The sequence below is a fragment of the Hippocampus bargibanti genome, linkage group LG03 (genome assembly GCF_051943395.1).
Source record: "Hippocampus bargibanti isolate YZ-2025 linkage group LG03, ASM5194339v1, whole genome shotgun sequence".
Classification (NCBI taxonomy): Eukaryota; Metazoa; Chordata; class Actinopteri; order Syngnathiformes; family Syngnathidae; genus Hippocampus; species Hippocampus bargibanti.
Genome location: NC_142736.1, coordinates 18,952,795 through 18,978,752, shown reverse-complemented (window position 1 = coordinate 18,978,752; position 25,958 = coordinate 18,952,795). Strand labels below are relative to the sequence as shown.

Here is a 25,958-nt window from a genome sequence, read left to right as displayed (position 1 = left end):
ACAATGAAGGGACTGTGGAGGACAGAGGCTCCACACGACATAGAGAGGGAAAGCAAGAGAACAAGAAGGGGAGGCGATCGGCTTTAACTTCCGCTGGAAAGGCCTACTTTTCCCATGAGCTCATACAAAATAGAAAGGTCACTTATTCAATACACATGGAGGGAACAGGAGCACACAATGCCTCTGCCGGCTCAAAGAGCCACTGGGGAACATTGTACAAAAAAAGTGGGAGACAACTTCAAGGCAGCCCACAATGCTGGAGAAAATTGAGCTATGACAGATATGAGTAAAGGATCCACGAGACATGTTTGCCTTCCAAACATTTCCCCACTTTTGCTGGATATTTACAGCGGGACTGCAGTGAAACACTGGGTTGAGGCTGTATGCACAACTCAATGAACCCGAGCACATAACTGACAAGCTCTCGTGCGTCTAATGTGCAGATCAATAATCATTCGCTTTATTCACTGCCTTGTCCTTTAGATGACGGCAAGTCAATACTTGGCCCCATCAAACGAAAGCAAGGTTTTACCCAGACATGGCATTAACACGTTCACAAGCGACAGGCTCCAATAAAACCACATTTGTCTGAAAGAACCATTAAAGGACAACCGACGCCTCCAGACAAGTTGTGTCCATAATTTGTAAAATCACTTCAAATGACTTCTACTGAGTGTATTTTACAAAGATTCCACCGCCTATAGCTATATTTAATGTTTTAAGACTCACGCTGAATATTCAGGAAGTCTTGTTTTCGAGTTGATGACAATCCCCACATGACGTCACGTTTGGAACGCCCCTGACCGAGAAAGCGACACACAATGCATTTTGCGGTACTTTGTTTGGTCTGAAAAAAAAAGCGTTGATCCGTGTTGATGGCGAAATTAGAAGGAAAACACATAAATAACGCGATGGTGAATCCTGTGTTGCACCAAGACAACTATTTGATATTCGCCGACACAAATTCCCAGCAGACCAATCAGCCTATTTTCAACGGAGCTTGGGCGCCATCTTCTGCATTTTCTGGGTGCTACATTGCTGTCATTGATGGCTCGAATTGATATGGGAGGACTCCTTTAATCGATTGCAAACATTTATGCTTTCCTCTTCAGAACTATTTGAATCATATTCATAAATGGATGAGAAACAAGAAAGCATCTTCTCCGAATCTGAAGCCATTGTTTTGATTCTTGAGCAAGGCAAGACGTATTGGCGTGACGTCACGAACAAGGGGGCGGGACCTTCTGAAATTAGCCATTTCCGGTTTCAGTTTGAAGTCGTTTTTGAACACTTGAAGTCATTTTTATTGGTGTTTATCATTTGACTAAAAATATCAGCCTGCGTGTTTTGGATATTTAGAGATGCTATAAAAAAAAATTCTCTTGTCAGTTAGGAAACAAAAAAACGGTGTCGGTTGTCCTTTAAATAACACATTTTGTAGTGATGCAGTTGTAGTTGTCAAGTTTGCCGAATATTAAATAAAAGAGAATCCAAACAACACACGCTGGGACTACTCCAAGATGTGTTCCAGGATATGAAAAGCAATGGTGACGATAATTTGCGAACTTGCAATATCCTACATATTTAACTATTCAATTTGATCTAAGATACAGGTATTTTTTGCCACTCCCAGTTAAAGTTAACTATCAAATTAGACACAAAGACAATTGTGCATTTTGTATTTTAAAGCAATGACGCAACTTTGCCTTATACGCGCTTGATACGAAGACACGACGCAAAATACTACAGACAGGCTAACAAATATCGTCTACATAATGAATGGTGTTATGTAACAGATATCTCAACACAGACAGGCATTATAACAATTCTCAGAGAAATTATTTTGCATCTTCTGAGATAAAAATGGCTTTATACTTATGAACAATCACATAATTCCCCATACTGTAGTGGTTATACTTTTGTAAAGAGACTTACTTTATTCGCCATAATAATAACAATAATAACACATTTAATTTACAAGTGCATTTCAAAGATACCAAGGACACTTTACAATTAAAAGAACAATTCACACCGGAACAATAAAACCATAAATAAAATGATAAATAATAAAAGAGCTGATTAAACTAAACTGGATTGGATTTGCCTTTATTAGTCTCACAGTGGAGAAATTTACATTTCACAGCAGCAAAGTTATGAAAGGAATGAAAGTAGAAAACCTGTGAATGCAATTTTAAACAGATGGGTTTTGAGGGCGGATTTGAAAGTGGGAAGAGTCAATATTATGGATGTTGGGAGGAAGTGAGTTCCAGAGTTTGGGAGCAGAGCGTCTGAAAGCTCTGCACCCCATCGTGGTGAGAGGGGCAGAGGGCACACAGAGGTGTAATATGCCATGTTATATTCCAAGATTTCCCTCACTAATTCATACATATGTGTGGCTATTCTGTCATCGTGTTGAGTATATCAAAGATATATAGTACAAAGAGGCTATATATAAAGTATGGATCGGAAGCCACGGTCGGGAGAATAGAAGAAAGCTCAGGATCAGTGGGCCAACCAATGGTGATGTCGACCCCCACTCCTCTACCCGCCCTCCCGGTCTCCTCTGACCCCTGACATTAAGACTTCAAACGTGCGGCTAAATATCAGCCTGTGCTGCAATGTGGAGACTTTTGAACTACCTCAAACGTGCCAAATCAAAGTCATGACATTTAAAAGGCTTTAGAGCGACCGGATCGCTGGTCCCAAAGCAGCATTTTACATTGGTCAGTCAAAACAATTTCTTTGTCTGCGGTCCATAGCAGCATTATGTAGAATTAAAAACGAAGACCCACGTTGACCTAGCACAGGGTCACAAACTGATTACAGTGACACAAAGACCTTAAACTATGTGAACAACCTCATTGTTCTTGTTGATCATGTGAAATCACTTAATAATTCCTCTGCATAATGCCCGCCCAATGTCTGAATATTATCAAAGCAGTTTCCACAAAATGTTTTATAGCATAAATAGCATAAGTGTGTATGTTCCCTTCAGGGGTCTTTGTTAGTATGGTGAACCAAATGCAATAAGGTACAAAAAAAAAACATAGGATATCAGTTAATAAGAATCTGTAGCCGCTAATCTGAAGCAGTTACATCAGAGCCGTAACCAGAGATACAGCAACAAGCTGTCCCTACACAAAATACCCCCGCCGGTTCTGTGTACTTCAACACCATGACACAGCTTCCCACAATCAGATACAGTCGTTCAGACACTAGCCTCTGGTGTAATTTGTAATACTCGTCTCACCGCAACATGGACACTGACGTAAGATACCATGCCTTGAAAAAAGCCAGACACCGGCTAATCGGCTATGTAAAAGGATTTAACGTTAAAAAACATCCCGACAAAATGTCCAGACCTGGAGAAAAATGAATAATGCTTAACAAGCAAGCAACATTTGTTGACAGAAAGTGGACCTGAAAAAAAGTTCATTTGAGCAATGCAAATAAATTTTGTGTTGATTGTGAAAATTTGGTGGGAAAATAAACAACTAAAATGTCATTGAATGACTATTGGCCAACTGACAAAGACATAATTTCATACTTGTATGATGTGCATTAATACTCTTTTTTTATCTACCATGTCCAGTAAGACCACACTGAGGTCCACTCAGCGAGCAATTGTTCAGAATATTTCTTACAAAATCTATCCCACACATTCTCATTGAAGTAAAATGACAGTTTCAATCAGCTTCATCACAATGTGTGAATGTTAACATGATCAAATTGATGGCCCATAAAAGTGAATGAAATCTACAACCCAAAAGAACAAAATGCCAGAGGGGAGCAATCAGCGCCCCGAAGAGAACAAACACCATTGAGACTGGCTTGTGCCTCCATGTTCTTGGCTAGTGCGATACTTTGTAAGCAAGCCATATGAGGTCTGCTTTGCAGAAAATGTCAAGTTGGAAGCTTAAGAACATTCACTCAGAAACGTTAGGGTGCCAATCGGATTAAACATATCAGGTTTGTGTTTCCACTGCAAAGCATGTCAGCTGTGAAAATAGTGTGACATCATACCATTCTATCAAGACAATGTGTACTTTATCAATCAATTAACAAAATAAAACGCTGTCCGAGAAGTCTTGGGAATACTGTACTAGTCTTTCAAGGCTCTCTCTTTTTGGACTCTTTTTGGGGGAAACACAATAAAATGTAAACCATATTTAGCGGAATCAAATGTTACTGTGTGTGTATTGGTTAAAATAAAGATAAATTGATGTATAAAACACTTTCTACTTGATCCCAGTTGTCAGCAACAATTTGATTTTGCCAGGAATAGCTTTGCGCTCAGACTTCTCGTGTGCCAAGTGGGATATTTCCGACTTTCCAGTAGTGTAGAATGCAGCAAGAAAAGTTTCAACATTGGCAAGCCTTCACAACCGCCTGCACCACAAATAAGTGCTTCTTTCTGGTGTGGTCTTGGCTTTTGATGGCATGCTACAAAACAAGGGTGTCTAAGCATTTAGACTGAAGAGATCATCAGGAGGTAAGAATGGCCAAGAACACAAACTAAATACAGTAAAGTCTCGTTATATCAATATTCTCGGGAGTCAAAAATATTGATATAACCGGACTATCGATATATCTGATCCTGCGGCATGTAAATTTTCTCCTTGCTTTCATAGAAATACAGTAAAGTCTCGTTATATCGATACTCAAGGGAGTCCGAAAAAATATCGATATAACCGGGACTATCGATATATCCGATCCTGCGCCGAACTGCATTAAACAAAAGCCGCCAAAAGAGGGCAGCCATGCGCCATATAAGAAACGGAGCTGGCCATTAGCTCCTTTTTTTGTTCCCCCAATGTTGCCTCAAAATGGCACATATAATTCTTTAATGATTGTAAACATGTATGTTTTAATCTTCAGAACTACAGTGTATTTGAAACATATTCATAACTGGATGTGTAACAAGAAAGCATATTATCCGAATCTGAAGCCATTGTTTGGATTCACAAGCAATGCAAGACGTCTTGGCGTGAAGTCATTTTTATTTGCATTTGAATAAAAAGTGACATCGGCTGTCCTTTAATACACAGTATGGAATGTTAATAATTTTCAAAATCATCGCGCTTCAGCAGACAAAACAAGAAACATTGTTGCAAAAAACGATTGTATTCATATACAGTACAGTTGGCATGTACATAACACAACAGGGAAACTGCAACGCTTACATCTTACTGTATTATGTATACAATTTAAAAAAGTCATCAATCTTCTTCTGCTTTCCATTTTTACCTTTTAACACAAACACTTCAATCTCGTCTGCTACACACGAGCTAGCGTCTGAAAATGAAAATGGCTCTGCTACACGAGTGCTGGGCACGTAACCAAGTCACCTGACCAAGTCGACCAATGGCGCGACTGATGGCGTGACACGTAACCAACACACGTGACCAAGTTGACCAATGGCGCGACCGATGGCGTGTCACGTGACATAGTCACACGGCCAAGTCGACCAATAGCGCGACCGATGGCGGCTCATGTGACCAAGTCGACCAATGGCGCGACCGATGGCGGCTCACGTAACAAGACACGTGACCAATTTGACCAATGGCGCGACGGATATATCGATGTAAACAACAAAAATGGCCGGCGGGGGATGAAAAGGAGCACCATAATAACCGGATTATCGTAACAACCGGGTATCGTACTAAACGGTACTAATTATACATAAAAAGACTAGAAATGTGCAAGGGAAACGAAAATAATATCGTAATAAGCGGTACTATCGATATAACCGATATCGATATAACGAGACTTTACTGTAGTATCGTAATAAGCAGTACTATCGATATAACCAATATCGATATAACGAGACTTTACTGTAGATAATTTCTGAGGGCCAATATAATTAATGTAGACAATCACATTGTCTAGCTCAGACATGGGCAAACTACGGCCCGCGGGCCACATACGGCCCGTTAGGCTTTTCAATCCGGCCCGCCGAACTTGCCCAAATTATAGTACAAACAGTGTCTAAAACTCATGACAAAAAGCTAGCGAACAACAGGGCAGATAACTGAAAAGTTGCCTGCCCCATTTTTCCCAACTTGAAGCAAAATGAGACCAATTCCATTAAGACACATTGTCACAAAATATAAAGTTTTTTTTTTTAATCAAGAATGCACCAACTACAAATGCTACCTTGCTTAATTTACGGCAAATGCGCATGGCTGTAAATTTTGCTACAGTAGTCAATTCTCACGGTGGTGCACAATGCAACGTTTGCATTGATTCCTACGAGCCACTAAGCCCCTTTCATAAGTCTCACGTACACTTTACAGTCACGGTTTAATGTAAATTTACGTTTTGTAGCGTCACATATGTTGTTAGCTTCTTTTGAATCTTTCTTCTAGTTTGAGGTTCTGTGCATCTATTTTGGAAAATGACATGCAATTGCACGACTTTGTAACGCTTGCGAAAGTCCGGAAGAAAGAAGCAGGCTTCTGATTGGCTGCCGAGCCGAGTATGCAAATTTCAACTGCAGGTAGTCTATGTTTGTGTGCTCGGCGACGGTACACGTGTATGGTTTGCGCGTGAAGGCGAGAGCGTCAGTGAGGAGTTTGTTGAGCGCGCGGTCAGGACAAACCATCTATGATTTTAACACAAGTCGGTATTATTGAGCTTGAATCTTTCGTTGTGTAATATGTTTTGAATGTTGAAAGTGATTCCATTTTTCAATAAATGTTGATTTCTTAACTTTGCACCTTCGATTGAAACTCATTAATAACAGACGCAATCTTGATAAATCACAGTGCATATGTTATTTTAATCTATTTCCATTTCCTCCTCCAAGTAATAAAATTGAAATAGTCTGTAAATGCCATATCTTGCATATTCCTTGAGACAAATTTATTAACTGATCAGGGATATTTTTCACATTTGAAAGACAGTTAATAAATTGGGTTGTAGTGTTCTTACTGTGCTATGAGGTTTGTACATACTACATTTAAAGGACAACCGGCACCATTTTTTGTTTTTGTTTCCCACTGACATCAGAAAAACGTTTTATAGCATCTATAATACCCAAAACAGGCAGGCTGATATTTTTAGTTAAATGAAAAACACCAATAAAAATGACTTCAAAATGAATCCGGAAATGGTCACTTTCAGAAGGTTCCACCCCTCTGTTCGTGACGTCACGCCAAGACGTCTTGCCTTGCTCGAGAATCAAAACAATGGCTTCAGATTCGGAGAAGATGTTTTCTTGTTCTTGTTCTTCTGAAGAGGAAAGCATAAATGTTTGCAATTGATTCTAGGAGTCCTCCCATATCAATTCGAGCCGTCAATGACAGCAATGTAGCACCCAGAAAAAGCAGAAGATGGCGCCCAAGCGCCGTTGGAAATGGGCTGATTTGTCAGCTGGGAATTTGTGTCAGCGAATATCAAATACAGTAAAGTCTCGTTATATCGATATTCAAGGGAGTCCGAAAAAATATCGATATAACCGGGACTATCGATATATCCGACCCTGTTTGCATGTAATTTTCTCCGTGCGTGCATAGAAATAGTATCGATATAACCGGGACTATCGATATATCCGATATCGATATAACGAGACTTTACTGTAGTTGTCTTGGTGCAACACACAACGATTCACCATGGCGTTATTTATGTGTTTTCCTTCTAATTTCGCCATCAACACGGATCAACACGGATTAACACGAAGTTTTCAGACCAAACAAAGTACCCAAAATGCATTGTATGTCGCTTTCTCGGTCAGGGGCGGTCCAAACGTGACGTCACATGGGGATCGTCATCAACTCGAAAACAAGACTTCATATATTCAGCGCAAGTCTTAAAAAGTAAACTATAGCTATATGCTGTGGAATCTTTGTCAAATACGCTCAGTCGAAGTCATTTGAAGTGATTTTATAAATTATGGACATAACTTGTTCGGAGTATTTCCGGCCCAAACACTCCCTCCAAATGCTCCTGGCCCGGCCCCTCTGTCAAATTTTAGAACCCAATGCGGCCCGCGAGTCAAAAAGTTTGCCCACCCCTGGTCTAGCTGATGGGATTAGAATATGTATTGAAAAGTAGCCCTGTGATTATGATCAAAAAGTCAATGATTTTTTTTGTGAATTTGTGGTGCTGCTTGACCTGCATTCCACTAAAATAAACCAGAACCGATGCTGATCTGCAGCTGTAAAATCACATTTCCACTTTCAGAAGCAAAATAAGAGCACTCTGTGTTAAGTTAACTTTGACTCAGAGCAGAAGGGGGAACAAGAGAGACCCAGGCTTTGGCTGACTGGAACTGAATTTGTATTTATTTTTACAGGGGCATCATGAGGATATATAGTTATAATAAGTTTACTATTTCATCAATGTGTGATTTGGGGTAATTTGGAAATCAAAGGAGGGAGAGATGAGAATAATTTATTCTCGTCACCCAAAAACTGAGATGTCTGACAATCAACCGGTGAGTAGGATGACTGTAACCCATGCAATCAAAGCGAGCAGCCAATGACTTGAACTCGTATCCCCAATAGCCTGGCTGCGAGAGAACTGTTTTGGTTAGATATTTCAGACAAAATATGAAACAGCTGTACAGTTACCGTGAAGCGGCTTGTGCCATTCGTTTAGTTTTACCTTGTGTGTTCCGGCACCGGCTGTTGCTTAGAACACATAAGCGTATGCAGTTGCTACACCTTTTAGATCAGGGTAACAGTCACGCGACAGCTGTTTTAGTGACTGCAGCCAACTCAAATATTTGTGTTTGCAGTAGTGCCACACACGCAGTTTGCCTATCAGTAGGATAATACAAGCTAGGATGAAGATGAAATGTCAGCAACTAATAAGTTTTCCTCTTTTTTTACCATGCTAGAATAGTTTTCTAATTACTTGCCCAAATGTGCCTTTTGTCAATAGCATATTTAGAAAAGGATTAATTCTGTACCATCACCTGCTTAGGGGCTGCTTGCTCCCAGGCCACACATCGCCCTGATGGACAGCAGGTGTCCCACAGTCCACTTATACACTTACTGCACGAGTTTTCACTAAATGTTCCACAGATGTCTGGCACCCAGCCCAACACCAGACTTTGGCAACAAGACCAGGTGTGTTGAAAAAAATTAAATTAAAATTAAAAAAAAAAATCAAAGCTCAAGTAACTTCACGTTTCACATGATTCACAGATACAGCACTGTCTGAGTACAACTTCAAGCCTCCTCACATAAAACCAAGATGACCATTCAGGCAGCAATCCTCCCCAAATTATCCCACAACGTGAAAAGTCCAAAGTTATAAATGTCTTGAAGTTCAAATATTAACCCTCCTTGTTATGGTCGCAGGTGTCCTGGAACCTATTTCAGCTCCGTGGGTGAGAGCCAATGAAAGGCACCTCCGGAGAGACGAATATTGACACATTCACTCCTATGGACTATTGAGAGTAATTATTAATTAATTTTGGTGGGAAAATAAATAATGGCATCCACATTGTCTTTTTTTTTCAAGATGCAATTTACCCAAAATCTCTTTCACTCTGCCCATCCCTAGTTCATGTATCATCAGCGAAGAAAATATGCTTGCCAAAGGGGCTGTGACTCATATTGAAGATGACATCAGAACAATCAGATAGGGTGCTTCGTAAGTGTTATCTTCTGGTAAAGCAATGACATCATTGCCACATCTCTGCTTTTCTGTCCATGACCTCAGCTTTGATATGCTTTTAAATGAACAAAAAAGTTTCCAAGTCAAGACAAGTCACAGATCAACTGTCCTATATTAGCTAGATTTGTTTTATTTCCATCCATCCATTATCTGAAGTGCTTATGTAACTATGTTAAAATATTAAACGCTGTGTGATTACCAAATGTTGTAATTTATAGCTATAGTGTTTCTGGAACACACGCCATCTATCTGACCCTAACGCTTAATTCATAAACATTACTTAATATATTACATATTTTATGATTGTTTGTGTGTGATTCCAGCTCTGGTTTTCCTGCAACAATAAGTGGCAGACAATATGCGGCTTGGATAATAACTGGATTATGTTTTGTATATTAGTGAAAACTTAAACTACAAAACATACATGGGCAAATTCCGAATTAGTGCACAAAGTTCATCTATAAAGTTTATTTGAAAAATCTGATTTAAAAAAAATATCAAGATGTGTGAACTGTTGTAATGGAAGACTGCAATGTTGTATGCCCGATGTGTTTATTGTTCACTTAGACACTTTATCGTCTCAAAAGGAACTGAACTGGGGGGAAACCCAAACCAACGAAATACAACAGGTGAGTTGCACTATCGAAAAACATGTAGATGTGAAGGTTTGCTTAGAATAACTGATAATTTATCCTGTAGGCTCTCTGTATGAGAAGCCTGTGCATGCATAGACTTTGAGCATGGTGGTAAAATTGGTGGGGGTTAGAACCTAAAATAAGCAACATGTCATTTTCCCATCGCCGGAGTTGTTGCGACCGTGCAGAGACCGTGTGATGTGAGAGCCGAGACTGTTGCCAGTTATTCTGAAACAGACAGATGTGTGAACACAGAACAATTGCCAAAACAACACAAAGCACCTTGTCGCCTCATCCGTCTGCCTGACTATGTGAGGCTCAGTGACCGGAAAACAAGGTAGCAGCAGTACACTGCGAAGCACTACCAGTTTAAATAATGTGCTGACTGATAATAATGGAATTAGTGGTTGATACGATAATATGCTAATTAGCACATGACCATGTATAGCAATCCCACAAATTATCTATATATTGAAATAGAAATCTTTCCACAATACTTGATGATATCTATACAGTATATCGACTGTGTAAACAATAGGTATGTTAAATGCCATTTTTCCCCCCCAAACTGATACCAATCCAAGTAGTCACTGTAACGAGACACGAGTACTCACCAATATGACTAGTATTGATGGTAATTTCAATCAACACAGTGACAGATAATTGTGCACATAGAATTTTTGGGTCAAGAACAATTTCAATTTCAATTTCAAACGGCCGCAGTGTAGCACCAACTACTGGCAAGGAACAGGATACAATATTTGGTATTGGTACCCACTCATCCCTAATAAACAGTGTTTCCTATCCACAATAAATACACAATATTCATTTAATTCAATCATCATTTGTTTTGGTCCAGGATGAAAAAAAGGGGATTTTCAATGGCATTGAAGCATCATTTTACATAATAAATATTTTTAGCTTGTCAAATTTGGTAGGGTAGTCTCATATTTACAAGACGCTGAAGATAGATAGGTAATTCTGAAATGTAGTATGGCACATACTTGGGTATTTTAGAAATGGACAATATCATTAAAAGGTAGTGTGTCATACAATCTTTGTAGAAAATGATAAATTACAGTATTGTCCCACCTATAATGGATCCTTAATTTCCCGGGAACTAATTTTAAAAATCTGACAGATGAAAGAGGTCAACTTCAATGAAGTTGCACAATCTGATGTTATTCTAAGCTCATACAGAAAGTTTGCAATTACAAAAACAGTCAATTTTTAATTGCCTCTACAAGTGTACCCAACAGACGATACTGTATGTTGAATAATACAAGTGCGTTTGCATTACAGAATGTTCAGAGTGGCATTCCTCGCGGGATACACATTAGTTCCTAATTATCTTGCATTAAAAGGAGCATCCAGTTAGTCTCTTGAGTGTTACCAGATGGCTGGGAGTGTCTTTACATATCCTGAACTGCCGTTCATGCCCAGATGTCAAACTCAAACACCGGGGGCTAGATCTCGCACACCACATCATTTTCTGTGGCCCGCGAAAGCAAATCAAACATGTTCATTTCTTATATGCCATAAATAGCAGTAATACAGTAAAATTTTTCTTGTTACCAAACCCTTCATTGCAGTACCTTAAAGGGCAACCGATGTCACTTTTTTGTTTTTTAACTGACATCAGAAAAATGTTTTATAGCATCTAAAATATCCAAAACACGCAGTATGATATTTTTATTCAAATGCAAAACACCAAAAAAATGACTTAAAGTGTCCAAAATCTGCAAAAAATTGAGCTGCGAATTTTTCAAATTTTTCAAAAAGTCCCGCCCCCATTTCGTGACGTCACGCCAAGACGTCTTGCATTGCTGGAGAATAAAAACAATGGCTTCAGATTCGGATAATATGCTTTCTTGTTACACATCCAGTTATGAATATGATTCAAATAGTTCTGAAGAGGAAAGCATACATGTTTGCAATTAAAGAATTTATTCCGTGTCATTTTGAGACAAACGGGTGGGGGGAATGTCTCACCCAAAAAGAGGCAATAAAATGGCCACCGAACTGTGAGGAATAAATCAGCCCGTTTCCACAGGCTGATAAATTGTTCAATGGAGCTTGGACTCCCTCTGCTGGCGGCCTTTGGATGTAAAATAATGTTTTCAAAAAAAAACAGTACAGCAAAATACATTGACGTGATGGAAAGACGCTACAATACGTCTTTTTTTACGGTCAGGAGGCGGTCCTTTTCTGACGTCACACGAGGACTCGTCACCAACTCAAAAACAAGACTTCCTGAATGTTCAGCGCGAGTCTTAAAACGTAAAATATAGCTATATGCGGTGGAATCTTATTAAAATACGCCCAGTTGAAATCATTTGAAGCCATTTTACAAATTATGGCCACAACTTGTCCGGAGACGTCGGTTGTCCTTTAATTGACAACCGACGTCACTTTTTTGTTTCCTAACTGACATCAGAAAAACGTTTTATAGCATCTAAATTACCCAAAACACGCAGTATGATATTTTTAGTCAAATACAAAACACCAATAAAAATGACTTCAACTGTCCAAAAACTCCTTCAAATTGAACCCGGAAGTGGCCAGTTTCAGAAGGTCCCGCCCCCATGTTCGTGGTGTCACGGCAACACATCTTGCTTTGCTCGAGAATAAAAACAATGGCTTCAGATTCGAAGAATATGCTTTCTTGTTACTCATCCAGCTATGAATATGATTCAAATAGTTCTGAAGAGGAAAGCATACATGTTTGCAATCGATTAAAGAATTTATTCCGTGTCATTTTGAGGGGGGAAATGTAGCACCGAATGTGTGTCATCCGGGGGGGGGGGGGGGAATCTAGCACCGAAAAGAGGTAGAAGAGGGCGACAAAGCTCCGTGGAAACGGGCTGATTAATTCCTTACAATTTTTGTCAGTGAATATCAAATAGATGCTCGGTGCCACACACAAGGATTCACCATCGCGTTATTTATGTGTTTTCCTTCTAATTTCGCCATCAACACGGATCAACACAAAGTTTTCAGACCAAATAAAGTATTGCAAAATGCATTGAGGTGATGCAAGGCATGTCCTTTCTCGCTGATGGGGCGTTCCTTCAGTGACGTAAGGTGAGGAGTCGTTACCAACTCAAAAACAAGACTTCCGGAATATTCAGCATGAGTCTTAAAACGTAAAATATAGCTATGTGGTGGAATCTTTGTGAAATACGCTCAGTAGAAGTCATTTGAAGCCATTTTACAAATTATGGACACAACTTGTCCGGAGATGTCGGTTGTCCTTTAAAGAATAGGTGAATAAACCATTATTCTTGATTACTTGATGTGGTTTCAGTCATAACGGCCCTCCAAGTGAAACTGCAACTAAAATCAGTTTGACACTACCGCTTTAATGCATGCATTCCTTTGGTATGCTGCATGGAATTTTTCCAAGTTGGAGTACATTACCTCAAGGAAAGGAATGTTCTCATGTATTTAAGGACTCCAAAGACCAGAACAACCATTCACATCCATGCATTCAGCAGTAGGCATTAAAATATTCACAGAACTTGACAACTTTGGGTAAAATCCATCATAAATGGTCGGTACTATTGGTCATTATAACCACATTGATAAATGAACTGTGCTTAGTACTTTCAGATCATCAGATGCAACCCTATAGGAGCTGTATATCCATCAAGCATTAACACATCACATTATGCATGGCACCAGACTGAAACCACCCGAATCAGATCTACAGCATTTTTCAACTCAAACTGAAACAGAATACTGCAATCAATGGGGAATTGGGCAATTATAATTGAGGTCACTGATCATTAACAATGATTGCAGTTTTTTGAACCGGCAAAAATAAGAAGCTGTCAAGGCTGGATTTTTTTTCTCTTGACGGCCAAAGACTCTAGTTATTATACTTGTGGGCCACCTGACATATTGAAACAGTAATGGTGGATGTCGTTAATGGACATGGCTTTTTGGCACATATATTATTTCCCAAGTACACTCGCTGGATGCACAGTGTATATCTGTGCTCCTGACACCATCTTTTTTGAACCTCCATCGTATAGTTGGTATAGTTACCAAGAGGAAACCTTCTTGGTAACTATACAATATCAGCTAACAACTATATAATATCAACGAGAAGGGTGAATATTTCAATTAAAAGACATTGATTAAATAAATTGGATTGCAAGACAATCTTCGTAGCATGAATAAGCATGGGCGCAGCAAAAAAAAAAACCAAATAGCCATAACATTGTTATTGTTACAGAAAAGACACTTTAAAATGAAACGTCATACAAGTATATATATATCTGTAGGAAGTTAACATTTAACATAAAAAAACTAACGTTCACATTCACTTTGATAACAATAAAATATCAACAAACACAAGAAGTTGAACAATAGCTGTTAAAACTACTTGGAATATAGCCATCAAGATTTAAAAGAAATAGAAAAATAGTGCAATGTGCTAATGTCTGGCAATTCACTTTTGTGTGATTATTCAGCCAATCCTCCATTAAGCATGCCCAGATGGTCCATAAAGCTGCTTGTCACCTCTCGACTGGTACTCGTAAGAGGAAGCACATAACTTGTACCGTATTTTCCAGGGTACTGTATAATGCGCACCTGAGTGGAGGACGCACCCAAAATGAATGGTGTATTTTCAATCATTTTCCATATACTGTATAAGGCACACCGGACTATATAGCACATTTTTCATGAATGGGGAAAAAAATCCAAATATAATGTAGAAATATATATGTATATATAAATGTTTTCGAAATATAAGGCACGCCACATTATAAGGTGCTACAGTAGAGGCTGGCGTTACGCACAACTTTTTCTACAGGGGGAAATGGAGTCAGTGGCTGCTGACAGCAGTTGCGAGGCGTGTTGTGGCTCAATATTACTTCACATATAAGGAGCACCAGGGTAATCTTTTGAAGAAAATTAAGGCTTTTGGGTGTGCCTTATATACAGGAAAATACTGTACTCTGGCATCCCTTAACAGGCTCCCGATACATTTTAGAGTTTGTTTTAAGATCCTCAGTCTTATTCTTTGGTATGAGAGGTCATGACTCAAAACGTGATCTTAGGTTTACTGTTGGGTGCTATAATATTCATTTATAAGTGCCTTTCAAAACTCTCAAGAACACTTTACAGTCACGTAATTTATATGATATGTGATCGAAGTATATAACTTTTTATTCAGTGATGTTATTTGAAAGTGCTCCATTAGTACAGTTGAGTTGAGTAAATTTGAGTTGAAAGACACATTTTCTCCAAAATTTAGTTCCGGGAAATTGTTCGTTCTTCGAGGTATTTTATTTCAGAGTACTCCTTAAAGTGGATAGTTCCCATCTCTGTCAAGTGTCAGGCTTTTAATGATATAAAAAAGTCTACAACAAATCATTAAAAAAATCCACCATTTATGCGCAACCCAATTGAAAAAGTATATACATTTACGAGAGGGGAAATAAAAATAAACAACCCATATAATGCACAGCTGTGCACACCCTCTTCTAACTGGTATGTGGCTGTGTTTCCGGGGAACTAAACACATTCCAGGGCGTGTTAAATGGAAGACTGTACACACCTCCCACTAAATTATGTGTCTCTGATCAATCCAAAATTGAATTAAGTTGTCCTCAGAGACATTTCCTTGCATGTTTTGCTTTCCTGGAGAAGCCAATAGCTTCCGTGCTAAGAATGACTGCCGCAAAGCATGAGGTTGCCACCAATATGTTTCACCATAGCTAAAGTGCATATGGTATTTTTGAAGAGGGGTGTTGTGTTTGTTCCAAACATAGCTTCAACAGTTATGGCTAAGAAGTTCAACGTTTGTTCCACCAGCCTCTAACATTTGTCCATGTGTTTGGGGGAGTTTGGTGCAGGGAATTATGAACAGTTCAAAATGGTGTCTTAGTTAGTCTGCTGCAACAAAGAAAGACCTTACTGTTGATAAGAAAATTGTGGTGAGAGTAAATAAGCAAGCTTTCTAGCACGCAGCAGTAGGGCATGTGACAGTATCAGTGAACTGCAAAGGGCTACAAAGACATATTTTAAATGGCTCTTTTGGTGTAGTTTCACATGAAATGCTTCTCTGTATCATGTCTTCACCATGTGTTGACATGCCCAATGAAGGCAGTCATTATTATTAATCTTCTTTGAACTCCTTACGAGGAAAACATTCCTCTGAAAATAATTTATAGTCATGGAGTGAAAAGCTCGGATCTTAATTGTGTTTTCTGGCTCCAAGAGAGCAGAACATAATCCTTATACAACAAATTACAGTGGAACCTCCAAATTTGAATTCCGCAGTGGTACAATGTAGGAACTCAACCAACATTTCGTGGAAAAAATAAGCCTCAAAAGTCAAATAAGTTCATGTGACTCTCACGAGATTGGTTGCCATCACAGGTCACTTGGGCTCAGAGAAAAAATGTATTTTCCCTTTTTCTCTGCAGCATTTTTTGCACTGCAACGACAGAAAGGTGTCACTGGCGGCAAAAAGGTAAACCGATGTAAGCCTTAGAAGAAGAAGACAACCCTGAATTTACCTCACAATGGAGAAATTTGCAGAATCGAGAACCAGAAAGCCAATTTACAGCAAGATGGAAACATGAAACATATCTTACAGCTCACGACAATCTGAGGAATACAAATTACAGGCACAAACTCATTTCAACAAGTAGATGCCATTTAAAACTGGTGATTGTTTAAAAAGGCCACTGCATTGCCGATAAATAGATAGCCTCTCACACCTGATCCCGCCCAAGAACAACATTATAAATGTCCTATGAGACTACTGTTTTGCCTAAGGTGCGTTAAAAGTGGATTTGTCCCATGCCGCCATTCTTAAATATCAAATGTATTCAAGTTTTATGACCAAAAATCTTCATGTGGGTGGGGAAGGCCGACTGATCTCGAGGCATTCATGGAGTCAACCATGAACGGTGACGTGAACGGTATGCACCCAGTCAAAGCAGCGCCCTGACTGATAGACAAGGAAGCACCGGTAAATAAAACACAACAGGCCCAACCCAGTTCCCTGGTTGGCAGGGAGTAATGTCCATTGCAAGTATTTTCTTGTCGACGCTGCAATATAACATGTTGTCTTCAGAAACACTCAATAAATATTCAGGATACACCTTGGATGTGTCTGCTCGTTTTTTGTTGATTTGCGCATGAGGTGTTCTGTCTAAGCATATGTTGCGTCACACGCGTGTATGATTTTGAAGTGCGCTTTTCAACACTTTCATGTCTTTCAATTCCTTGATCTCCTTGATGTGCGTATCACCCTGACGCATAGCACACGCTTGCAAATTGTATAAAAGGAGCTGTCGCGGGACAGAGAGATTGGGCGAACCACGGGGCAGAATAATCTCCGACTCATCTCGGACTCAGACCCAGACAGACGCACCGCTCGCAGAGACCTGCTCAGCATCGCACGGAGTTTCACAGCACGACTTGCTCGACTCTACGCCACGATCAAGCTCTGCGCATCATCTGCCTGGAAGATCTGACAACGAACCTACTTACAAATAAAGAGAACCATCAAACTCTTTACATATACAACACACAATATGATGAAAAGTGTTAAATGCCTTTTAAATTAAGAAATGTGTCAACGAGGTAAATATTTTGATGTCACCATCTAAACATTCTACTGTCATGTCACGTGATGTGAGTATTCCAATGCATGTTATTAGTTGTTTGTTGACTGGATAACTATTTGGCAGCATGGGCGTCAGCTGTGGCATTCATATATGAATGTTTATGAATCATTTCTTGTTTGTTTTTTTATTAACATTTCCATAAACCAATTCAAAGTCCACCAATATAAAATCAATATTCTATCCTTTGTTGGCTGCTGTAGACTTGATGTACGTCAGTTCTGCTTTGCAGTAAATACATCTTTTTATCTTCATTCAAGTGTTAAGTGTCACATAATCGTATACTTCACACAATTGCGTCAACGTACTTCTACACAGAGTGATGTTTGATGACAGTAACGTTAGTCTGTGTCGATGAAAACGTTTCTTCAGCCGTCGTCTATAATTCTTTGAAGGTGTCGGACGTTTCGCTCCTCATAGGAAAAGCTTCGTCAGCGAACTAACTTAGTCTGTGTGTATAAAATAAACACTTCGAAGCATGAAGCAGATGTTTCGCTTCCACTCCCTTGGTAATGGAGTTAATGAAGTTATTTGATTCAATAGTGCAGACTATGTACAGTTGTTAGATATTTTTAGGAAGGCGACAGAAAAATCCTGCAAGTCACAGTGCTAAAATCATACTAAATTAAACAACTTGCACGTCAACTATAGTGAGAGAATCAGTTTGTGTTTGACAATGTACATCAATTATAGCACAGAATCTGGAAGTTGCAATCTAACAAGAGAAGTAGTTAACATATTTGCAAATACACAAAGCGTTAAGTCTGAGTGCCCCAGAGTGGCACACAGGTATGTGAAATAAATACCCAGCAGATGTCTACAAAAATGTTCAAGTGATGTGTCCGAACCAGATCAAACAACATCCGGTTGTAACAGTCATACGGGAAAAGCAACCAAGTGACACTGACACTCACACACACACACACACACACACACACACACACACACACACACACACACACACACACACACACACACACACACACACACACACACACACACACACACACACACACACACACACACACACACACACACACACTACCCCACATGCATTCTCCAATGTAAGTCACACTTTCCTGGATATAGAGGCCTCCATCCTCAAAGGCGTCGCATTGAACTACATTGTGCTCCACGTTTGTCATATGACTCAATGATGTGTCATCTCACTGCAATCTCAGCTAAAGACAACTGCTTGGTGTCCGGATGGCAACGGGATTTACCAATCTATCGCTTTGTACGACATCCTCTTTTGTACACAAACTCGCCGCCAAATCCCTGCCTCAGCACTCTGTCTCTTTTTTTTCTTCCTCTGACTCACTGGGGTGTGGCATCCAAGCACTCTAAAATTGTTTGTAATCTTGTTTACTTATTATAGCACATTGAGATATTATATCAAGATTTGAACCAATCACATTTGTTCCACTACTAAATTTACTTAGATTTCACATTGAAGAGTTGATTCTCATTGTATTTAATTGTGCATCAGTGCTAAATTTCGGGTTTCCGTGAACCTGTATATGGTTGAAATCTTGTCAAAATTACCACTGGAAATTAAAACCACAAACATTATTTTCTTGACAGTGTCAGTCAAAAATTTATATGTTTTACTTTTGATATGGCTCATCATCAAACACTGAAACTGAATATATAATCATAGTTTTTTTCAATTTAATATTCAGATGTTATTATTAATATTTAATAATTTCATGTTTATATAATTGTAGTATTTTCACTTATGAATGATTTGTACTATGACTTTTTCAAGAAACGAGCAGCTGCTTGGACATTTTGCTTTCACTTGGGAACAAAGATTTGAGATAAGAACACTAGATTGTTGCAGAGAATTCAAGTCAATGCAGAAAGTCAAAAAGTCAAAAACATGCTGCCTCTTTTTGGCTCCTTGCAGTTTAAATTTACTGCCCAACCAAACATAAAAGATTTACTGCAGATGATTAATTCACTTATGAAATTTGTCATGTTTGTTTGTCCATATTATTCTGCATCTTGGTGGCGAAGGTCTAAGGTTTCTGACGCTGCATTGAATAATAATAAATTTCATTTGTTTATGTAGTCCTAAAACTCAACATTCTGTGAGTCTTGGAATTTGAATGACAATGTCAAAAACCCTGGCACTGGAGTTGAAACATTTTTGCACGTCTGGCAGTGAATGAGTTAACAATTAAATAAATAGATAAATAAATAAAGCCTTTGGACACAACAATGTAGTCCAGGCCCCAAATTGCTGTGTGATATGAAAAATTTAATTTTACTACATTGCAATTGTGATTGCTGGTAATTGTTCAGCCCTACTATCAATAATTTATTTGTTGAAGTGCACCACCGGGTGATGTCGCCTGCCAGTCGAGGTCACTTTATATCAAAGAATATGAGAGCATAAATTGCCAACGTTGAGACATATTGCCAAGATTGTCACTTGTCTCGCTGTGTTCATTTTGAAGGGATAAAAATTAATACTGAAGGTTTGTGATATACAGTAAAGTCTCGTTATATCGATATTCAAGGGAGTCCAAAAAAATATCGATATAACCGGGACTATCGATATATCCGACCCTGTTTGCATGTAATTTTCTCCGTGCGTGCATAGAAATAGTATCGATATAACCGGGACTATCGATATATCCGATATCGATACAACGAGACTTTACTGTACTTCATATTTTTGGCAAATCAATTAATTTTAACCTTATTTTAATCTTAGCCACTAAGATTCCGACACTCATACCCACACACACCCACGTTCCACTGATTCAGGAAGCAGGTCAAATGTTTCCACCCAAATCAAAGAGGCACTACGTGTACGTGCAGCAACAGTTGAGTGACTTCCTTTGCAAAAGGGCCAAATTCCACATGGTCCGTGACTATTAACGTCATCCCACCCAAACCCCCCTCCCATGTCCCACCCAAACTCTGTGTGGTGTTATTGGGGAGAGCCTTGACTTGTTCCCTTGGTTGGAAGAGGTTGTAGGCTTTCTAAAGCTGTTCAACATATCTTCATTGCTCACTTTTACAGTGTCGTTTACGCCAGAGAATAACTTTTATAGTGTCGTTTATGCCAGAGGAGCATGAGAGCAAAGGAACTGATCCAAAACACAATCTGCGATCCTAACCTCAAGGCAATCATACTATGATTTTCTTCTCAAATTATATCACGAGAACGAATAGTGTCAGGACTTGTTTTTAATGTCCTGACATGATAAGCGTCTACGTTTAATAATTGCAGGGCATGACTATTATATTTTTATGCACAGCAAGAGTTAAAGTCACACACCCCACATAGTGTGTCAAGAAAACATTGCTTTTGAAGAGTTGCTCAAAACTAAAGTGGAGGCATAGTTAATTCAGGTCAATATCTGTCTCTGTCTCTCTATCTCCGTCTCTCTCTCTCTCTCTCTCTCTCAAATGCATGCCACTTGCTGCAGAGGAACTATGTTGAAGTCAGGGGAGGAGCTCCTTTCAGTCTGGTCATGATTGTCTCATAGAAAAGTATTGTTTTGTCATCATCTAGTGAGAATTGTACGTTAATACAAATTGTTGAATGTGTTTCTTCAAATGTGAATAGAAAGTACGTAACTGGGAGGTGCAGGTATTATTATGATCCACTCGGTGGTAACGCACTCATCACATTTCACACCATATCTGTGACTTGAAGCGCGTGTGGTGAGTGATGTGGGTGTCAGCGAAATTGAGTGTAGAGTTCGCTATTGTGAACTGAGAATTGCAATAGGCTGGGAAAGAGCTCCCTGTTAGTCAGTCTTTTGAACACTTTACGGATTATTTCCTTCTGGTTCATCAACATGACGGTATCATATTTCTACACGGAGTCGTGTATGAATCTACAGTTAATAGGTTCGTTAGTCTGTGTGTAATGATGATGACTGCAAAGCTAGGAGGCATGTAATTTGCTTTAACTTTTCTTTTTTCAAATAGAATTTTTAACCATTCGTTACATCCAGAATGTGTTCACTCTGCTGAATATCAACAGAGAGTGGTTACAATTAGCACATGCAAACTTTTACATATTATTTTGAAAAGCTCCCCATGTGTTTGGCAGCAGGGTCAGTAAGCTCCGGCAAAAATCTGGGGCAAAGCTATCTGATCGCTTTTTACTTGGTATGTACTTAATGAGCTTTTTGAACTCACATTATACGCAACTCCCCCTCACACCAACATGCATTCACCAAAAGCTTTTCACCCCCGCTCTGACACGTGTGCCAGCCTACCATTGTCTGATTGTCTGACAGAGTGGACACATGCAGCTGCCTGCAGTCTAGTCCTTTGGAAGCAGGAGCCATCAGTTCAGCAGTACTAAACCAAGACACACACACACACACACACACACACACACACACACACACACACACACACACACACACACTGCAAAGGGCAAAGTTTGCATGCGTGAGTTTTTGTGAATGGAAATGAAACAGTCACGCTGAAGGCCAGGAAGGTTGAACAAGGCCGCTTAAGTCTGCAAAGTGTCAGAATGCAGCCAGCAGGGTGCATCTTTAACACAAATGTAGAATGTAATAAGTACTGTATGTTAAGTTCTTTGTCTTTGTCTTTATGATGGGGGAAGTGGGTGGTCAGGAAAAAAAGTGGGCTCACATCGTCTTAATTTTGTGGAAGTCACCTGAACGCAAAAGTCAAAGCATTGAAACTTTGTGGAGCTGTCTGCTTACTTGCAATAAGTCAGACAAGACAAATTTGCCCCTCCTGTGTGTTTGAGCATTATTATCATGTGGTTTAGCTGTAAACCATTTTATTCTCTCTAGCTGCTGCCGAGATATTCTTGTGGCAAGGGGGTTGGCCAAAAGGCAACTATAGGGCAAGTGTTGTGTCACCCAGACTAGATCTTGAAAGCAGTGACGTCAATTAATCTCAATGGGAGGATGAAGCATGAATTCCTGAAAACAGTAGTCGGTACGTACAAATACATATAACAAAGTATGAATATGGTGTATTTCAGTAGAGTAGTCCAGTGTCCGTTTTTGGACTATTCAATTTTTTTTTTTTGGACAATTCTCTGCTTGTACTCCCTACATTCAGTATGTGTGCACTTTGTTCCCTGAAGTTGAATAAAGCAACAATGTTGCTTTATTCAACTTCAGGGAATGACTAGGTCAGATTAAAAAAAGGAAAAAAGAGACATAGATAGGATGAAGTAAAATCGACATGGAGGAAGGTGAGCATGAACGACAGCAGCAGATACGGGGAAGTAAGATTTTCCTCATCCATGGCCTTATTTTAATGTAACAGTCACATCTGAAAAGTGATTCAGGAAAAGTATTTGTGAGCTGAATAGATTTTGTAGACGAGTTCGCAAATGTATACAATGGAATGGCAACACATTATTATAGTGTGTCCAGTATATCGTTTTTATTTTCACTCCAAGCACTAGGCAAGTTAAGCATTTTTCTCCTTTATAATAAGTTATTAAAACGGATTTTGTTTGAAAATGTGTGGCATTTAGCAGGAGGATTAAATGCATTTCATATGTTGTACATTGGAAAAGTTTATTGCAGTTTTGGCACAGCATAAATTAAACTATGTACCATTGTTTTATGTGCACAGAGTTTTAGCAGGGTGCATCTTTAACACAAATGTAGAATGTAATAAGTACTGTATGTTAAGTTCTTTGTCTTTGTCTTTATGATGGGGGAAGTGGGTGGTCAGGAAAAAAAGTGGGCTCACATCGTCTTAATTTTGTGGAAGTCACCTGAACGCAAAAGTCAAAGCATTGAAACTTTGTGGAGCTGTCTGCTTACTTGCAATAAGTCAGACAAGACAAATTTGCCCCTCCTGTGTGTTTGAGCATTATTATCATGTGGTTTAGCTGTAAACCATTTTATTCTCTCTAGCTGCTGCCGAGATATTCTTGTGGCAAGGGGGTTGGCCAAAAGGCAACTATAGGGCAAGTGTTGTGTCACCCAGACTAGATCTTGAAAGCAGTGACGTCAATTAATCTCAATGGGAGGATGAAGCATGAATTCCTGAAAACAGTAGTCGGTACGTACAAATACATATAACAAAGTATGAATATGGTGTATTTCAGTAGAGTAGTCCAGTGTCCGTTTTTGGACTATTCAATTTTTTTTTTTTGGACAATTCTCTGCTTGTACTCCCTACATTCAGTATGTGTGCACTTTGTTCCCTGAAGTTGAATAAAGCAACAATGTTGCTTTATTCAACTTCAGGGAATGACTAGGTCAGATTAAAAAAAGGAAAAAAGAGACATAGATAGGATGAAGTAAAATCGACATGGAGGAAGGTGAGCATGAACGACAGCAGCAGATACGGGGAAGTAAGATTTTCCTCATCCATGGCCTTATTTTAATGTAACAGTCACATCTGAAAAGTGATTCAGGAAAAGTATTTGTGAGCTGAATAGATTTTGTAGACGAGTTCGCAAATGTATACAATGGAATGGCAACACATTATTATAGTGTGTCCAGTATATCGTTTTTATTTTCACTCCAAGCACTAGGCAAGTTAAGCATTTTTCTCCTTTATAATAAGTTATTAAAACGGATTTTGTTTGAAAATGTGTGGCATTTAGCAGGAGGATTAAATGCATTTCATATGTTGTACATTGGAAAAGTTTATTGCAGTTTTGGCACAGCATAAATTAAACTATGTACCATTGTTTTATGTGCACAGAGTTTTATATTTTTCCCTTGGCGCCAAATTACTAAATTAATCATTTTATTTAAAAAATATAATCATTGTAATAATCATACAAATAATACCAATAATATTATTTGTTATGGTCGAATAATTTACTAAAATTTATCACATGCTGGATTTGAATCAGTACTTCTACATTGACCATTATTCCCCCGCCCTCCCCTCAACACACGTACACCACACACCAAGTATTCGTACTCATACTTAAGTAAGACATGGTTACTTTTACTAGCTCTCCTCTGCTTCTTATCAACTTCCCCCTTTTTCTAACTAACGAAGTGCAAACTAGTCGGGGATGTGCCGGGCGTAATGCATTGGATATGACAGTCACGCTTCTAAAAAGATCACAAATAAACGTTCAAATCTCTCCAAACCAGCAACCCCTTGCTAAATTGCAGCAGGCCTCTGCAAAGTAGCGGCGAAGAAAACAAGCCGCCGGTGCCCGCTTCACGGGGCTCCATACGGCCTCTCTCCGTGCTGTGGGCACCCAAAGAGGGCGGGAGTGCAGCCTCACTGACCTGAATAAACTGGATCGTCAGGGCCGACTTGCCCACCCCGCCGCCTCCGACCACGACCAGCCGGTACTTCTCCTGCACCGAGCCGTCCTTCCAGCCTGCCATCGAGGACACTTAGTCGCCACTGCCTTCGCCACACCAAGCCCCACTTTTCTCCTCTTCAACCAGAGAGGCCTTACGCAGTCTGGAGGCAGTCCCCACAGGAAGATGCCGAAACCGGCTCGTCGGTGGTGAGAAAGAGCGCGGAGGAGTCCGGAAGGGAACTACGGGCGCCGGTCCATACGTGTGACCGCGTTTGAAGCTGGAGCACAGTGCCTGTCTGCCTGTGTCAGCCCGCGACGCTCAACAAGATGTGGAGACCGGAGAAGTGATCGTTAGGGAATGTAGTACCCGGCTCTGGCGAAAGGGGGCTCCCACCCGCATATAATTGCCCCTCTTCCCCACACACACCCACGCCGACTCGAAAGCGCGTGCACTCCCGCAGACTTGTGCTGACCTGAGACTCGTGTCACGCACTAACACAACTTATCGACAAACAGCAGTCTGCACACTTTATTCTTATGTCTACGTGTGTTTGTGTGTGTGTGGGGGGGGAGGGTGGTGGGGGTGGGGAAGTGGGCCATTTTCGTCAGCAAACGTAAAAACATACATTATATCTAAAGGCAAAAAGAACAAAAATTACAGTGACCAGGGGTGGCAAGGGTAATCACACCACACTCAAGTAGAAATTAAGATTGCCATAAAAAAATCCCCGGTAAAAGTAGCAGTACTATTTCAACTCATTCGGGAAAAGTATTTTAAAAACACAGCTTTTACAATGTAAT

At 39.6% G+C, this 25,958-nt stretch overlaps 1 protein-coding gene across 1 annotated transcript in view; it reads right to left on the bottom strand.

Moving 5' to 3' along the window:
- Window positions 1–25,522, bottom strand: part of rras2 (RAS related 2) — a 41,880-nt gene extending 16,358 nt beyond the window's left edge. The window contains exon 1 of the mRNA XM_088992409.1: window positions 25,138–25,522. Within this exon, the coding sequence (XP_088848535.1) occupies window positions 25,138–25,239 (102 nt within the window). The 5' untranslated portion in view covers window positions 25,240–25,522. The remainder of the gene's footprint in view (window positions 1–25,137) is intronic.
- Window positions 25,523–25,958: the final 436 nt, after the last annotated feature.